At 41.0% G+C, this 18,855-nt stretch overlaps 1 protein-coding gene across 1 annotated transcript in view; it reads right to left on the bottom strand.

Annotated features, from left to right (window-relative positions):
• Window positions 1-218: 218 nt before the first annotated feature.
• TNNI3K (TNNI3 interacting kinase) overlaps window positions 219-18,855 on the bottom strand; it is a 282,262-nt gene continuing 263,625 nt past the window's right edge. The window contains exons 24-25 of the mRNA XM_060089965.1: window positions 3,457-3,536; window positions 219-295 (exon numbers count right to left, since the gene is read on the bottom strand). Of these exons, the coding sequence (XP_059945948.1) occupies window positions 219-295; window positions 3,457-3,536 (157 nt within the window). The remainder of the gene's footprint in view (window positions 296-3,456; window positions 3,537-18,855) is intronic.

Below are 18,855 nucleotides of genomic sequence, written 5' to 3'. Positions count from 1 at the left end.
AATTCTTCAAATACATTCTGTTTTGGCTCTTTTACATTTCATTCCTCAGCTACAAATCCAAAGCCCAACTTGTGGTGGGGAATTAAATAGGACCAGTATGAATAAGCCAATATAAGGAGACCTTAGAGGGTAAAATATAAATGGAAGCAAGGCTGCCATGGTTGGAATTGTTGCTGTCAGTTTGGGGGAAACTCTCCTTACGTAAAGGCAGAAGGCTGTCAGCTGCTGTCCTCAAAGCTGCCACAATTCCGGCAAGAATGAAAATGCATCGGGCTCATGGGATCAGACACGTAGCCTGCATCAGGAAAGAAGTTCAGCTGTTACTTATCGGCCTTTCATCCCATCTCCCCATTTCTCTTAACCAGCCTCAGCCAGTGCAACGCACAGCTGCCAAGCAGCCTCTCCTGGCTCATGTAAACAGAGAGTTTGGACAAGAGTTGCTGACAAGCAATTGTACAACAAAAGCAGAATTTACAATGAAAACAGAGAGCTGAGACCAGAGGAACCTCAGTGATGGGTGTCTGGCCGGGTGACATTTTGAATTCAGAGTTAAGAAGGGTACAGTTCAGGAAGGTGGTTTATCATGATGGCTAAAAGTACGGGCTTCATGTCAGGCAAAGCTGGGTTTAAGCCCTGCCTCCACTACTTACCAGTTCTGTGACTTTTGTTAACCTTTCTGAGCCTGTGTCTTCATTTGTAGAGGGGAGAAGTCATAAGGCTGGTAATGCACATAAGACAATTAGCACAGTGTCTGACACATAGTGAATGCAGAGCCGTTGATGGCTGAAAAGGGCGGTGGAGATGGCAGTAGAGAAAAGGAAACAGTATTCTCTATAACAGGTTGGCTCTGGTTGTTTTCTCTTTTTTTCTATCTGAAAGCCCAATTTTTAAGTGTACTTTAGTGCTTAGGTCTGAATACTAGTGGCATTTGATGCTCATTGAAGCAATAGACCTGGGTGTGTCCAGAGAATTGAGCTAGTGCCTCAGAATCTGGCCACAGTCCTAGAGAACGTAGGACGTGAGCAGGGAAGCAGTTACCTTTCCATTCCAAGTAGGGAAACCATTCATTGTTTCTGCGAAAATGGGCACATTTGTCAATAGCTAATGCTGCTTTTGCTCCCCTTTGATAGCTGAGTTTTCAGAACCAACTCAGCTATCCACATTTTCATTAAGACTTCTGGCAATATGTGGTTCGATGGGCATATTTCTTTTCATAAGAAAGGTCTCTGTCAAAATCTCTTAGGCAGCACATAGACTCTCCCGAGAGGCAGCAACACTGCTGCCAATGCTGCTGTGACCAGTCCTCTCCTGCTAGTGAGGCTGGCCCTGGCCAGCTGAGATTAGGTTAGGGGAAGCAGGATACACATTACTGAATCCTAATTCTGGGCGGACTAAAAATCTACACCTTAGAGCAAAAATATTTCCTTTCGTCCGGACTGAAACTGCAACTTCATCCCGGGCATAGACAGATGCTTTAATAAGCTCATAATCCTTTCATTACTATAATCAACCTTTTAATGTACTGCATGTGATTTTTCTGGCCTATGATGCTCCATGCCTCTCTCTCCATAGGACTCCAGTGGAGCATCCGTCCTTCTAGTGTGGGAGGGCTCACCTTTGGAGATGGGTAGCAAAATCAGCAGGGCATGGATGCTGACATTTATTATTGATACCATCATCACCAGAGTTGAAGGACAGACTCTGTGCAGTCACTCAGCTTAAGAGGGACCAAATGAAATTTGAACACAGGCTTTAAGGAAAGACTGAACCATGTCTACGTGTTTTGTTACTTCAGGGTGAAAGGTCTCAAGTACAGTTAGGTACTTAATTTTATCTTCATTCTCTAGCCCTGTTCTGTGGGTGGGGAAGAAACAGTTCATAAAGTTGCTGTTATACCACAACTAGTTTATGAAGTAGAAATGGAGGGCAATTAAAGAGTCCTTTCTTATACGATGTGATGTTCCTAGTGGGAGATATTGAATATATCGTTTTTGTCTATTGGGACTGTCACTCCATTCAAACATGCTAATGTTTTCTTCTACCCCGGGTACATATATGCATAGGAAAACCCTACTTTTTTAAATCATTGCATCACTTTTGTCTAACTTCATTTTGAGGAATTCTGCTCAGTGTTTTATCCCTTTAAGAAACAGATCGTTAAGAAATGCTTCATCTTGAAACTCCACCATGAAAGAAAAGACTTCTGGTCAAAGCACACATTTCAAAGGGTGCCCTCTATTTTGTGGTTGTGCAGTCACATCTGTAAAAGTTTGGAAAAAATGATATTATATCTATAAAAAATATGGTGATGTGACACTTAGAGCACATTTTCCCCCATTACTGGATTGGCCAATTATGTTGTAGCTGATGATAAAAAGCACTCGACTGCATTCTAGACACGTACTGGGAGTCGGAAGCTCAAAGTTTCCTTTCTTTAGTGTTCCCAAGTAGTTTGTCGAATCTATCCAGAACAATATCTTTCTTCATTTCTTAGAGGCTTCCTATTGCCTTGGTATGATACTCTGCAGCCGAGGTGCATTGGTGAGGATTCTAAAGCTGCAGGGTCTATTGCCATCTATATCACAGAACCAGGCACACACCACCGAATTTATTCTTCCACAAACCCAGTCCTTGTAATAAATCTGATCTCTTTAACTGACATACATTTTTTTTCAGTCCTCCATATATATTGTCAAAGGAAGTTCCCATGAATAAATGAGCCCATTGTACTAAAATTCCAATTAAATATAGAGCTTCTCAGGCTTAGAGGTGGGAGAAAGGACATCACAGGCCTGGCACATTTATATGGCAGCTGATAAGGGGGACTGCCTATCCTCTGGCTTCCAGGGGCGAGCACAGAGCTATGTTAACTATTTCAAAGAGCTTTATTAATTCCTTCTAAAATAGTCCTGTGCAAAACAGATCCCATCAGTGATACCCTCACCTCCTCTCCAGCTTTTTGAGCGAATAGCTGGGTTCACATTTTACCATCCGGTACTTGCTAAAGAGGAAACACTCCTCTTTAGCAAGGATATGATGTAATTGTGGAAATTCACCTCCTCCTGTAGGGAGGAGTTTACTCTTCCTCCCTATACCTGCACAATGTGGGACTTCGAGGTAGTAGACTCAATAAGGTGGAAACAAGGTGTTTGGAATGTGACAAGATGCAGTAGATTATTTTCAAAAAAGAGTTGTACTTTTTCCCATGCGCACACACACTCTCGTATACTTCCACATACACTTACACACTTATGCACACATTATTAAATGCAAAGTTTACTGTAGACTTATATAAGACTTACAAGAGCAAAATTTGTGTTTTTATAATATAATATTTTTAAAGTACCCTTCATCTCTACTTATTACAAAATAGAATCTTACCTCCTTTATTATCAAACAGACATCACCTTCCTAGGGGTAGTTTCCTTAGTCAATCTGACGAATCTGTATACTTACCATATTTGTCAATGGGTGAGAACTGAAGACTTTTCTTCATGTCCTCCAAAGACAGGCCTTGAGAGGCACATTGTCCAGCACTGAAAAATTCCATGAGACACTGTGAAAACCACGGTGGTGATTTGCTAATAACATTTTTCTTTTTTTTTTTTTTTTTTTTTTTGCGGTACGCTGGCCTCTCACTGTTGTGGCCTCTCCCGTTGTGGAGCAAAGGCTCCGGATGTGCAGGCTCAGCGGCCATGGCTCACGGGCTCAGCCGCTCCGCGGCATGTGGGATCCTCCCAGACAGGGGCACGAACCCACGTCCTTTGCATCGGCAGGCAGACTCTCAACCACTGCGCCACCAGGGAAGCCCGCTAATAACATTTTTATAAAACAGAATTTATTCACTCAGCATAGATCCCAGAGAACAGGCAAAGTGGTACAATGGTATTTTTATCTTACTGGTGATTTGTTGGGGAAGAGTTCAGGATTATTTGGAGCAAGTCAGATCTAGGTGTGAGTCCTGGCTCTTCCAGGTAGGCTCCAATTCCTTGCTGTGTACCCTTACACATGGTACCCTTTCTAAGCCTTAATGTATTGATCTGTAAATTGGGAAAAGTACATAAATAATATGTAATTTGTTTTGATGATTAAATATAGCAAAAAAGAGTTGAATATCAAATCTGGATTAATATCCTTGCAAGCCTTGCTTAAAAGGAACTAATAGTCAGAACATTATTATCTTAGTAATAATCAATAGAAATAAAACACATTCCTGGTGGCACAGTGGTTGAGAGTCCGCCTGCCGATGCAGGGGACACGGGTTCGTGCCCTGGTGTGGGAAGATCCCACATGTCGCGGAGTGGCTGGGCCCGTGAGCCATGGCTGCTGAGCCTGCGCGTCCGGAGCCTGTGCTCTGCAACATGAGAGGCCACAACAGTGAGAAGCCCACGTACCGCAAAAAACAAAACAAAACAAAAAAAACACACATCCCAACAGTTATTGTTATTTTTATTATTATAATAGTAATTATAAGAGACAGTGATAACAGTATTTTTTGCATGATTCCTATGTATTAAGCATTTACATATATCATTTCATTTACTCTTTATCACTATCTTATCATTACCAAATCATTTCTCTCATTTTCTAGATTAGAAACGGAGGCTGAGGCAGCCAGGTAACTTGTTACATGGGTTTGGTAAACGGCTCACCTAGGATTCAAACCCAAGTCTTTCAGATTCTAAAGCCTGTACCTTTGTCCACTATTCAAATGGGAATTTCCTCATGATTCCTGGCTTTCATTAAGCCTTCTCTTTGCCAAACTTCTCCTACTCTATCATGTTGGTTAATGGGATGTCTTCCTTCCTCCCTTTTCAGACTAAAACCTGAAGTTATCAAAGCCCTCGCCCTAATATCTAGTCACATTTGTCAGTTAATGGTATAACTGTAATTCCTGTGGTATCCACCTCTCTCATCCATATTTTAACATCCTCAAAGAGGCGACCTAGTTACCCCCCCGAAAAGCCCCACATGTCCATAGCAGAACTCGTAACTCCCCCTGTTCCCAAGCTAGTTCTCTCTAGCTCATTACAGGCACCACACCATTCAGTGGGTTCAAAATTCTTGGAGTCATCATTGGTACCTTTCTTTTTCCCATATTTTGCACCTAATCCAGATCTTTTTAACTTTGCCTTCAAAATGTAACCCTAATCCATCCACCTCTCCTCCTTCAAGGTCTAGGCCATATAATCTCTTTCTTTTCTGGACCTCTGCAATTTGCCTCCTAATTGATTTTCCTGCTTTCACATCTGTCCCCTTATAATCCATTCTCCATATATTACCCAGAGTGATCTTTTCAAAATATAAAACAGAGTAAGCCATTCACCTACTTAAAACATACTTAAAATCTTCCAATTTCTTTCCAGTTCATTTAAAATAAAACACAAATATTTTACTCTAACCTACAAGGCCCTGGCTCTGCTTAACTCTCCAACCTCGCCTTGTATCCCTCCCCATCTCTGCTAAGCACTTCTTTTGGCATTCTTTCTGTCCTTTGAACCTTCCAAGCTCTTTCCCAATCCAGAGCTTTTGCATTTGTTAATTCTGCTTTTCTCCATTAACCCAAATCCTGTTTTGCTGAACCCTTCCCCTTCCTTCCCTGTGACTGGCTCCTCTGTCATTCAGGCCTCAGTTGGAATGTCACCTGCTCAGAGAGGCCTTCCCTGACCACCATTCCAAAGTGGCCATTCCCCTGCCAATGGTTACTTTCTGTCATATCACATTGACCTATTTCTTTCTTCAGGACCATATAAAATTATCTTGCTTATTCATCCATTTATTTCCATATGCTTTCAAACAATGAAATTGGAAGCCTTGTCTATCTTGTCTCCCTTATTCCTTGCTATATGCTCAGCACTCAGAACAGTGCTTGGCACATAGGAGAAGCTCAAAAATTGGTTTTTTAATGATTTAATTAATAGATCCCTAAAGGATGTCCTTCTCTTCAGTCACTCAATCCTCCTCTCCACAAGGTCTTCCTCTGACAAAAATCTGACCAGGCACTTCCCTGTACCCCACTGCTGTTCCTCAGGCCAAACCTGCAAATCCAACCTTCTGTAATCCAAACCTCCTTGCATTCTGTGTACATCTTATAGTCTACAATTCCTCAATCCATTTTTTGTTTCTCCACTTTCAAACCACACTAATAAACTTTAGCCTTTCCAAATATTCCTGAATTTTCCCTTCTCCATGGTTGTAGCTGAGCTGCTGCTGTGAATCTGCTTGGTGACATCTTATTTTTCCCTGACAGGAAGTAGTATGGTGTTATGGTTAAGAATAACAGTAAGCGTTCTGGTGCAAGACTCCTCGAATTTGAAACTTCACTCCATCACTTACTAGCTCTATGACCTTTGGCAAATTATTTAACTGTTCTGTGCCTCAGTTTGTACAACTGTAAAATGGGAATTATAACAAGACTTAGCTTATAATGTTAATCAAGAGAATTAAAGGAATTAATAAGTTTAAAGTACTTTGAACAGCACTGACATTTAGTAAGCACTCAATAAATGTTACCTACTTTTGTTATTTGTCAAGTTCCAACTCAAAGATAGCATTTCCTCAAAGTCCTCTTGGATACTCCCAGTCAGAATTCCATATCCTTCTAGTACTTTGTACTCCTAGCACAGTGCTTATCAGAGTCTGCCTTGGTGTAAAATGATCTGTATTTGTATACTAATACCCTACTAAACAGAATGCTCCTGCAGGTCAGAGATCCTAACACCTTTGGGTGTCCAATAGGACTTAGCTGGTACTTTGTAAATAGTTAAAATAATAAAATTGTGTTAAATAAAGTTAAATTATCACTAAATGTTCATTTTGAGTAGTTAGATTTTTCTAAACACTTACATGAATTCACATTGATTAATTCATTTAGCTGCCTTCCAAGTGACTAGGTTTGGTCATTTTCTTAAGCTATAAAGTGAAGATGTTGTTTCTTAGAGGAAAACAATGATTAAAAAGAGGAAGTATTGACTTAAAGTGGGACATGGTATGATCTCAATCAACATTAAATGTCAAATCACACTCAGTTCTGGGCAATATAATATCATTCAAGATATTCTTGAAAATAAAAATTACCCTACTAATTCCTATAACCTCTTTAGCACTCTAGCTCCTTTTAAGAAATGTGCCATAAGCAGTAGTCCTGGCAACAAGAAGATAATAGGGAATAAATATTTTATCATCAAAAAGGCTATCTGGTTTCCTATGAATAAAAGCCCATCTCCAAGGTATCTTATTTATTTAGTTGCTGAATGCAATTCATGCCAGGGGACTTAACCTTCCTGCCCAAGAGATACCACAGAGGCTGTCTCCGGCTGCTATTCTAGGATGACAGACAGACAGCTGGAGGCTAAGCACACTCAAGTCAAACAAAGCAGAAGAAACCAGACCCTGATCAGTGGAACTAGTTTACCTCAACCCACAGGTATCCAGACTTCAGCAGGAGTTTCACAGAAGCCCAGAATTTAAGAGACACACCGGGACCTCTGTTTGCTGAAGTTGTGGTCAGTGAAAATAGGCATTTCCAGGATGCAGCTGCCCCGTGAATTCAGTGAAAGTAAATGTGAACTAATGGCAGGTAAGGAAAACACTCAATTTTTCAGTGTTTCATACTCCTGGTCACCTAGGTAGCTTTCTTTATGCTAAAAGGATAATATATATCATATATAGGCATATATATGAATGATATATAATATTATAATGTAATTTTATGTATACCTTTTATGGGAATGGAAAGAAACTTTCTCTTTTAAAGAGAACAAGATAGTCTTTAGGTTAGTTTTTGCATACTACAACATTATATTGATATATCTGATTTTAGTGTTAAAAAGTTTCAGTTATTTTAGGCTAAATAGTTCATATTAGCTCTGTGATGTATCTGTAAAGGTAAGCATAATCATCAGCCATTTTCTCTTATAAAGGTGCACGAAGGAATGAATAATTTATCCAGCATGAAAAGCAGAACCAAAATTCAGAAATTGTTTTTTGCTTCTCAATCCATGTTTTATGGGTATAGACTACCTAGTAGATTGGCTGCTAATGAGACCAGTTTAAACCCAAATCCAAAACATGCAATTTGTATTTTTATGTCTGCACACCATTCAGACTATGGCTTGTCAGCACGAAATAGCCTGTTTGCAGTCACTCACGTACCCTGAGCAAAGACAACAAGGACATCCAAAACTAAAATATGAGGCTATGTTTGCTGAAATGAATGCAGAGATAGTGACACTTATGACAAGCACGTTGAGCAAAAATATTATCCAATGAAAAGTAAATCAATATGTATGTAAGATACAGAGGAACTGTGAAGAATGGGAAAAGTACTAGCAGGTAGAATATACCCAAATATAGCTTCAATTCCTCAAGGCAGGAGTTAGTTTACAAGCTAAACTGGTGGGTTAATGCATATATGGACAAAACTCCCAAAAGGAATATTAAAACAGAGTTTTTTGTTTTTTTTTTTTTTTCCTGTACGTGGGCCTCTCACTGTTGTGGCCTCTCCCGTTGCGGAGCACAGGCTCCGGACACGCAGGCTCAACAGCCATGGCTCACGGGCCCAGCCACTCTGCGGCATGTGGGATCTTCCTGGACTGGGGCATGAACCCATGTCCCCTGCATCAGCAGGCAGACTCGCAACCACTGTGCCACCAGGGAAGCCCTAAAATAGAGTTTTTCTGTACATTTTTAAAAAGTTCTGATTACTAGAAGCTAGCATGGCTTTAGTAAGAAAAAAAAATCATGCTAGATTTGCTTTATTTCTTTTTGGTAAGGATAAATTTAAAGGGGACATCCATAGGTTAGAACATAGAGCTAGATTCAGATAATGGGCAGAGTTTCTCCTGATTGCTTTGTAGTAACAAGGGGAGATCTGTGCCAGATGACAAGTGGGTAGATGGGATTGCCACTGGTTGAATATTCAGAACCAATACAGACCTCAGATAGGTGACATTCCCCACAGGTTAAGAGAGCCTTAGACATTGGGAATAGTTAAAACAAAATACCACATTTCCTAAAATTAGAATTGTCCAAAAATAGATTGAGATGTTCTAGAAGGAGGTTCCGGCCCATCCCTGGACTTATTCAAGCTATGGCTGGAGCATCTGGTAGCGCAGGGTGCTACAGAGGAATCCAAGTATCCACCTGGAGGTCACATGACCTCTATTTCTTACATTCTATGATGCTTTAGAAGGTTTTTGGGAACCACGTAGACTTTGTGAAACTAGCTTCGATGTGTTGGAAAGGCAGAGTGAGATTACACAGTTCCTACTTAGGCAGAAGATTTTTATCTGCCTTATCTGCACTGTGTGACATTTGGCCAGGGCTGAATGCCTGAGTCCCACACACACTCCACAGCATACCTGGCTACACATTACTGCTCCTACTCAAGCTGGTGTTTGTAGCTTTTTGTCTATATACATTTCATTTGATATAGTAACTGAGCCATGCTAGTTGCCTGAAGGAACCATCTCCTTTAGTGCTTTTTTTTTTTTTTTTTTCAAAGGAAGAACCACACTGCCATCTAAGATGAAGCAAAGGCAAGTGTGGAGAAATCACTTTCACCTAAACCCATCCTTAAGGATTTGAATGACAGGTTGTTTAAGGCTGGTATTGGAAAATTCAGTGCTGCTTCACAAAGGTTTTTATATAAGATAAATTTGTAGAATTCTCATGTTGAATGCCTGAGGGGTGGAGAAAAACCCTAAAACTCTATGTCATCTCTTAATCCAGAAAGGTATATTGTTAAGGAAGGTCCATGAAGAAGGAAGAAAAATACCATTTGAAGAGACTCCAGGGAATTTGAGTGCCATTTCTCCTGAGTGGTGGGAGCAGGCAGTGCCACAGTGAGTGCAAGTGGCCCCATTTAGAACCTCAGAAGCAGCCAGTGTTGTGGCTTCCAAATGCTTTTGGTATTGATGCAGTGAATCATGGTTTGGCCTGTGGACTTTCATGAATTCTCAGAATATTTACTAGTGCCGTAATTTCTTCCAACTGAATTACATTCCAAAGAAGACTTCAGATGGGCATACAGTCCAAATGAAACCATTTTTATCATGTTCTTCCAAGTGTGGCTTTTGCAGAGCTGGGAATTTTGATTTGGTGAATTACAGCAAATGCATGTAGTCTACATGCAAGAGTGAAATTAAAACAACCAAATAAAAATAAAATGACCTAGAACATTATCCTATCATAGTGATATAAAAATAATTTCTTATATTTGCAGAGGTCTTTATAGCTTGCACCTACTTTTCTATTGATTAGCTTAAAGAATTTTTACAAAACCTCCATGAGGTGTCTGAGAAAGTATTAATTCCATGCAGGTGGAAAGTCAGGCTCAAGAAGTTTGAATAACCTGCATAAACTTACAGAGCTAGCAAGAAGAAGAACCAGAACTTGATCAAAAGGTCTTTAGACTTCCAGTCCACGCTCTTTCTTCTAAAATACACTTCAGTTAACAGCAGCACATGTCAAACTGTTAGTGTGTTACCATGTGGAGAGCTCACTGAATTAGTCATGAGTTACAGAGTTTTGGACCCTTTGCATATAAAGATGATCGATAAATTCCTCATGGAGAAATATTCCTCATCAGCATAGAGAAACCAGAATCAGCTTTCTTGTGTCTTGCTTTGTTAGACCTTTTAAAAAATTATACTTTCCCCTGTCTAACTATGGCTTTCCTGTCCCTGAGCAGTGATGTCAAAACATGAGACACACACACCAAACTTTCTAAATGAGATGTTTATGATTCTCCCCAACTCTCTGAGCTTGTGTAAGGTTTCCTAAGCTGCATGCATGGATTCATTTTGCTAAAACTGCCCTAAGGTGAACAGAAAAGGATTAGGTTACCAGCGTGGTTAAAGACTTCAGGGAAAATTTTCTTCCTTTCAAGTTGTTCCAATTAGTTTTTATGCAGCTAAAAATGCTCTCGGGCTACCTGTAACCTGGAAGATTTAGCCATTTGGACTTTGCATAAAACAACACCGTCCAAGGCCTCACAGCTTTGCAAATATGCTTTGTGGTTTATTAGATCTTTCTTCTGTCTGTCCGAGCGATGTTACCTGTGTAAGAATATTAGCATAAGGATCAGTGCCATATGTACCCTTATCCCCTTCCTCAAGGGGAATATATCCAAGTTAGGAGTCATTTCGTTCACCCAAAAGGAAACACAGACGGGTAATATTTAACCAGAATTTCAGTGCTTTGACACTACTCTAAAGGACTAATACAAAGAAAAGATGGAGAAACAGCCTGCTGAGATTCCTAATAAAGGTATTTACACAAAGAAAATAAATGCCCTGCTGTAGAAAAGGCTACTAGACTCATCTGGCTGTTTTTAGCATTTAGCTGAAAACAAACAGATCTATTTAAAACAGATCTGTCAGAAGGGATAAATGCCTTTTTACACTTTGCAATATCTTTCTATGATGCACACATTTCCTCTGGCTTAAAGAGAAAGAAGACATTTCTATTAGAAATGGAATCACCTTTGGCCTAACTTTGAAATAGTCCAGTCAGACTCTTATGAATAAACCTTTGTTAATTTATCAGCTAAATTCAACATATTTATTTATTCATGATTTCATCCTGGCTCTTTTCAAAACATTGTTTTGTCTTTGTCAATATTCCCTACTTGATAATGTCCTAAATTAAAACAAATTTATTGCACCCATTACAGTGAATGGGCAATGACCAAAGTATCTAATGGGGCCAGAGGTCAGTGCAAAGTATCTCTTTCAGGGAAATCAAACCCATCAGCTTTCTTTCAATGGCAAATGTCCCCAGGCTATAAAAGGACTGAAAGACTTGGCAATGGGTCATGGCTCTGTCTGAGCCATTAGGCAAATATCCAAGGTCTCAGCTCCCTTATTTTTAAAGGAAAAAGCAATTAGGCAAAGAATTATGAATAAGGAAAAATGCAGTGTGAACTGAAAGTGTGTGTTAATTCCTTGATGGCTCATAAATTATTAATGTGCTCAGCAGTAACCTAACAACACTACCACCTCTCGATTTACCTCTGCTTTAAACAGGTATAAACGAGTCAATTGTACAGTCCAGCAGGAGCTGGACTTCGCCTGCTAAGCTTAAACTGAGGAATATCCTTTAAATACAGCAGAATCTTTCTTATTCTTCATTGTCTGTACTCACTATTACCCAGAAGGGAAATCTTGTTAAATTTTAGAACTTGGTAGCATGACAGTCATTAAGCCCATTCCTCATCCCACCATTTTTCCACCTTCCATTTTACTGAGAAGCAAATTGAAGCCTTGTAAAGTGAAATAACGTATCCAAGTTCATATACTAAGGTTATAGTAAAGTCAGGAATATAAGCTGGAGTTCTAAACTTCTAGTCTTCTTTGATGGTTTTTATTCTTATTTTTAAGTGAAAAGGGAAACTAAAATTTGTTGCATACCTGCTAAGCACCAGGAACTCAACTAGATGACTTACAAACCTTATTACCTTCGCTTCACCTAACAACCCATTTTACACGCGAGGAAACCAAGGCTCAGAGAGTCTTGTCTAGGATCACCCAGCTGTAATTCAAACCTAGGCTAGGCAGTATCCAAATCTCCTCCTTTCCCCACTTAACCTTGTTGGCTCTAGAAGTGTTTCCCAAATTTACACCTATAATCTTGTCTCTCTCCCTCTCTGCATGGTTGTTCATCAAGCACAACGCTAGGTGCTGTGCTAAGTACTAGGGATATAGATATGAGTGTGATGGGCATAGACTCTACGCTTTGGGGTAAATAGAAATGTAGACATAGACAGGTAAACATTAATGCCAAGGAACATGGTACATATTCTAAAGGGTACCCTCCTTACACAGAGGAAATGACATGATGGACAAGCAAGCATTCCCAAGGGGGGAATTCTGGGGAAAGGGCTGGGGTAGGGGCATGTGCAAAGACCTAGGAAATTAAGTGGCCAAAGCGAATATATATTTTTTTAAGTTTTCATTTTGAAACAATCTCAAAAAAATTTGCAACTATGGTATGTTTTTTGCACCTGAACCATTGGAGAGTAAATTGCCAATCTGATGCTCATAATCTCTCCAATACATTAATAAAGACATTTTCCTACATAAACACCATATAACCATTTCATTCCACTGTCAACTCTCAGACTCCATTCAAGTTTGTTAGTTATCTCAATAATGTTCTTTATAGCAAAAAGATCCAATTCAGAAAAACACAGTTATATTTCTTTAAGCTCCTTCAATCTGGAACAGTTCTCAGTTTCTACTTGAATCTCATGACATTTTTGAAGATGACAAGCCAGTTATTTTGGAGAATGTCCTTCATTTTGGCTTATCTGAGGTTTACTAATAATTAAATTAAAATTATGCATCTTTGGTGAAAAGTATCACAGAAGTGATGTTGTATTCTTTTCATTGTATCTCATACATTTGATTTATCCCATTATTATGCCATTAATTTTGATTACCTGATCAAGGTGGTATCTGACAGGACTCTCCACAACAAAATTGCTCTTTTTCTCTTTGTAATTAATAAGTATTTTGTGGGGAGAGATCCTATATCTCAACCAAATTTCATTATCTTCATTTATTTATATCTGTATGGATATAAAGTTGCTATTTCATTCAATGGATAATAATGTTATGGTCGTTATTTATTTTAATGCTCACATTATCTCACAGTTGACACGCAGGAGCCCCCTCAAGCTGTCCCTTTGATATATACCCATCTTTCTCTGAGTACCTCTTTCTTTTCTGGCACAAGACGTTCCAGGCCTATTTTATACATTCCTTGTCCCAGACTTGAAATCTGCCATTTCTCCAAAGTATCCTGTTTCCTTTTAGTGGAAGAGGTTTTAGAAATCAAGATCCAGGTGCTTGGTATGCTCCCAGGTCCTCTCACTGAGCAGGCAAAGCTAGAGAACACACATGTATATACACATGTGTAAACACATTTAGACCTCTTCCTCGCCCTCAAATCATAAATTCACACTTACATCTCCAATTCAAATCATCACAGGGTCTCTCCTAGTTTCCTGCCTTCCCGTACCTATAACGCCTTCTCTGACAATGAGAAACTTGGTTCCCATTATCTTTAATATCTTTACTTATTTGATCAGTGCCCCTGAACATATAAATCTTTGGCTGCTGTTGCATGCCCACCCCTCAATGCACACAGACACCCTCCTTTACCCCACTTGGGCTCCAACATCGCATACCCACTGTCGTCCCCACAAGGATGCCCTCCTTCCCATCTTGTGTTTTCACACCCTGTTCTGGGATATTCCCCACCTGGGTGCCCCAAGTGGATGTCCTCCTCACACCGCTTGGATTCCAATCACTGGCACTGGACTGCCTACCTGCACTTATACCCTCACCGCTCTCATGCTCCAACTTCTTCACACCAGGTACCTTCCTGTGCAGATGCCCTTCTCAATCTGCACGGGACCACAGTGGCCACAACTTCCCTGCATCAACATCCTTCTCACTGTGCTTGGGCTCTGACACTCCATGTGGGACCACTGCTTCACTGTCCCCTCCCACGATTGCTCCCTCCCAGGCTTGGACTCCAATCTCCCATGCCAGGTTGCTCGCCCATGTGGACACCCTTCTCATCATACCTGGGCTCGAGCACCTTGGCTGGGCAGCCCTAACCCCTGTGGAAACCCTGTCACCCTTCCACTCTGGCTTCTGACCTTTTGCCGGGCAGCTGCCATTTACCACTCTCACCATCCACGTGGACATTTTCTGCACCCTACCTGGACTCAGACATCCTGCTCCACCCCCATGGGGAAATTGACCTTGCTCAGCCCAGTCTACTAGCTTTTGGTATTAAACATTCAGGAAGGGAAGAGAGAGAAGAAGACTAACAAGGATGAACTTTTAAAAATATTAATCTGGGCCTCCCTGGTGGCGCAAGTGGTTGAGAGTCCGCCTGCCGATGCAGGGGATACGGGTTCGTGCCCCGGTCTGGGAGGATCCCATATGCCGCGGAGCGGCTGGGCCCGTGAGCCATGGCCGCTGAGCCTGTGCGTCCGGAGCCTGTGCGTCCGGAGCCTGTGCGTCTGGAGCCTGCGCGTCCGGAGCCTGTGCTCCGCAACGGGGGAGGCCACAACAGTGAGAGGCCCGCATACCGCAAAAAAAAAAAAAAAAAAAAAATATTAATCAGGGGCTTCCCTGGTGGCGCAGTGGTTGAGAGTCCACCTGCCGATACAGGGGACACGGGTTCGTGCCCCGGTCCGGGAGGATCCCACATGCTGCGGAACGGCTGGGCCCATGAGCCGTGGCCGCTGAGCCTGTGCGTCCGGAGCCTGTTGCTCCGCAACGGGAGAGGCCATGGCGGTGAGAGGCCCACGTACCGCAAAAAAAAAAAAAAAAAAAAAAAAAAAAAAAAATATATATATATATACATATATATATATATAAATATAAATATAAATATATATATATATATATATATATATATATATATATATATATATATGAATCAGATCATGTCATGTTCCTGCCTAAAACCCCTCAGTGACTGCCCCGCATGTGGAAAACAACATCCCCGTGCCCTGCCCTTGCTTCATGGTCTGGCCTCTGTCTATCTGGGACTTCATCCTGTACCACTCTCTCCCTGCTCTCTACCCTCTGTCCACCACAGAGGCCTTCTATTCCTCTTCTTTGTTTCTGTCTTATAAACTCTGAATTTGCTTTTTAGCTCTGCTGAATGCTGTTTCCCAGGGTCTTCCTTGTGTTTGCCATTTAACCATCCCGTGTAAACTAGCTTTCCAGTCATTCTTTACCCCATCAAACTGTTTTAATTGTTTGCATAGCACTTATCACCATCTCAGTTTTCTTGAATGTTTATTCATTGTTTGTCACCTGTATAGGTGGATACAGTACTCTGCTTATATGCCTGGCCTACTGGAGAAGTACCTTCAGATGTTTCTATACATGCTTATAGTTTTCTGTATCTATCCTTAAAGGAGGGAGAGAGCTAATGCTCCTCCCCATACCCAAATGAGGAATAAGAGTTGTTGGATCAATAGTCCAGCTTTCTTGCTGCTCACTGGGAAAATTCTGAGGCATGTTCTATACCCTCACTGGTTGTAAGACGAGATTAAACCTCAATTACACACAGCAGTGACTTATGCATTAACGTGCCCCTTATTTATTTTCCTTCCTTCCGTTTCTTTCACTGTGTTTTTTGAGACCACGTCTGAGAAAAGCAGTTTACACTCAGGTCTGTTTTTGGAGGGATACAAACTAAGATGGCATGCCTCACCCAACTAGAATGCAAGTTGCAGAGGGCAAGGACAAGTATGTTCTTGGGTATTTCTGTGTCTACATCTTCAGTGCCTTAAACTGATTGTCATGGGCTACACACTCAATAAATAAGTATACAATGAATAATTGAATGAATGAATGATGATTCTTTCCTTGCAACTTCATCCATTTTTAACTTTGTTTGCTTACTTCTGATTCATGGGTCAATCTCCTTCCATTTCTTTAGCCACCACTCAAGGATAAGCTGTATTCCCTGACAGTTCATGCATGAGAGCAGTGGGCTTTGCAGAAGGCTTCCTGTTCCTATTCCCTGCCCGGCTCATTCCACCTTCCACATCATTGCCAGAAAATTCTAAGAATGATTCTCTATTATGATAGTCCTCATCCATTCGGTGGTTCTCAGTACTCTCCTACAGATAGGAAAGTGAAATGGAGGAAAACAGAGAGCCTCTGTTCAAAATTCACCTTTTTTGTGACAGAGTTGATGGCCATGTGGAAAGGAAGAATGAACCACAGTGGCCTCAGTGTTGCCCCGGCCATTTGCTCTGATCATTGGCACAGAATTTGTCTCACTGCATATTCACCTGATCCCCAAATGGACTGTGGATTCTTCATGGGGAAGGATGCTGCCTTATGAGTCTTTAACCCCCTGGGGACTCACACTCACACCTGGCATTGATGAGTTGAAGTAAATGTGCTGACTTCTTGAAGGTACCCTTTATATTTTCCCTTGAGGAGATGAGTTTACAATGTATGCGGTTTCAGAGCTATGTGACTTGGAAAAATTGGATTTTTTCTGTTTCTACAGCAGGGGTCAGAAAACTTTTCCTGTAAAGGGCCAGATACTAAATATTTTAGGCTTTGTAAACCACATCTATTGCAACTATTCAACAAATGCTGATGTTGTAGCACAAAAGCAGACATAGCCAATATGTAAATAAGTAAGTATGACTGTGTTTTACTAAAACTCTATGAAAACAGGCAGGAAGTTGGATTTGGCTTGTGGGCCATAGTTTATTAACCTCCGCTTTAGAGCAATAGATAAACCCTATTTGTGTTGCTCCTCTAAGCTGCCTTCCGCCTCTGGGCCGAACAACACAACCTCAGTGAAAGTAGGAATCCACTCATCTTTCATTTTAACATTTTCTTTTGGAAGAGGGTTAATCAAGACTAAAATACATGAGCTAATGGCAAAACAGAAAAAAATATATAGTTTACAATTATTCAGTGCTTACTGTACATGTACAATTTGTATTCTCACTTACCCTTCATTGCAACCCTATGAAGAAGCGGATATTCTTATTGTCATCCCATAGAGGAGATATTTGAGGCTTGGAGAGATCAACTAACTTGTCCAAGGTCACAGTTTAGAAGTGATACAACTTGAATTTGAACTCAGGTCCATCTGAGCCCAAGCTTTTAACCACTACTTTGTAATAATGGCCACTGGCTGGGTTTGTAAATAAAAATCATAAAACCAATTTTATTGATGCAAGATGAAAGCAGCAACTACATGGACACCTACAGAGCAGTATGCTTTTCCCCTTCTGGATTGAGGAAAGTTCATAGGCCATCTCTGTTGATTTTACATCTCTAGGCTCCGTTGTACGAAGTAAGATCCCTGCAAGAAATTCCATGTTCCTTTGTTCTTTATGACAGGCCAGTCTGAATGGGAAGATTTTAAAACTCCCTAAACTCTTTGAACATGCAGAACATTGATCTTCACAAACCATTTAAAACACCCTAAGGAGGTTACAAAATTATAAGCAATGTTTTTTTTTTCGTTTTGCTTTGTTTTAAGTGAATGTATACCAAACCTCTGGGACCTTTTGCCTCATCACACAACACCAAAGCTTTCCTGTCTTCCTCTGTGTATTCTTTGCTGTCAGACCCTGAATAACAAAACAGTATTAGGTTGCTAGGGTGCCTTGTTCTCATTGAAAAGCTCTCTCATGCCAGTAATATGGGGGCTCTTACCCTACTCTGGGTTGATGTGCTGTGATGCTTCTCTGAATCCTGGAGCAGCTCGGGGTTTGACAGTGCCTGCTGGGCCCACCGCTGCCCCTGCCTTCTGTGTTGACAGGAACACGACTGGATTCTCTAAGAAGTTCTCTGTGGCTGTCTGCACAGCTAGCCCTGCATGGCCATTTTTATGTTGGTATTTATTGAGCCTTGATGTGTGGCACAGCAGACTGTATACACCTGCGGTACAGGAACCGTGCTTTGTTATTTGTTTCTGTCACCCTGGCATTTGGGGCCTGGCACAGAGTATGCTCTCAACACATATTTTAAAAATGAATTTGGTAGAACTGAACTCCTGGTCATTTCTGCAGCTCCATCTCTCAGCCTCAGTGCTCTGTGCAGGTTGGCCAAGTGGTCAGGAGCCTAAGGTCTGAGTCAAACATAGTGAGGTTTCCAGTCCCAGGACCTCCCCTTCCTAGCTGTGGCCCTTGAGCAAGTAACTTAATCTTCCTGTGCCTCGCTTTCCTTCTGCACAACAGAGGATAATAATATAGTAACTACCATAGTCATAGGGTCTTTGTGTGCATTATATGATGATATACATGTAAAGTAGGTAGAAGAATCCCTGACACACACTGCCCTC

Source organism: Mesoplodon densirostris, chromosome 2 (assembly GCF_025265405.1).
Source record: "Mesoplodon densirostris isolate mMesDen1 chromosome 2, mMesDen1 primary haplotype, whole genome shotgun sequence".
NCBI classification, from domain to species: Eukaryota; Metazoa; Chordata; class Mammalia; order Artiodactyla; family Ziphiidae; genus Mesoplodon; species Mesoplodon densirostris.
This window is presented reverse-complemented; position numbering and strand designations above follow the sequence as displayed.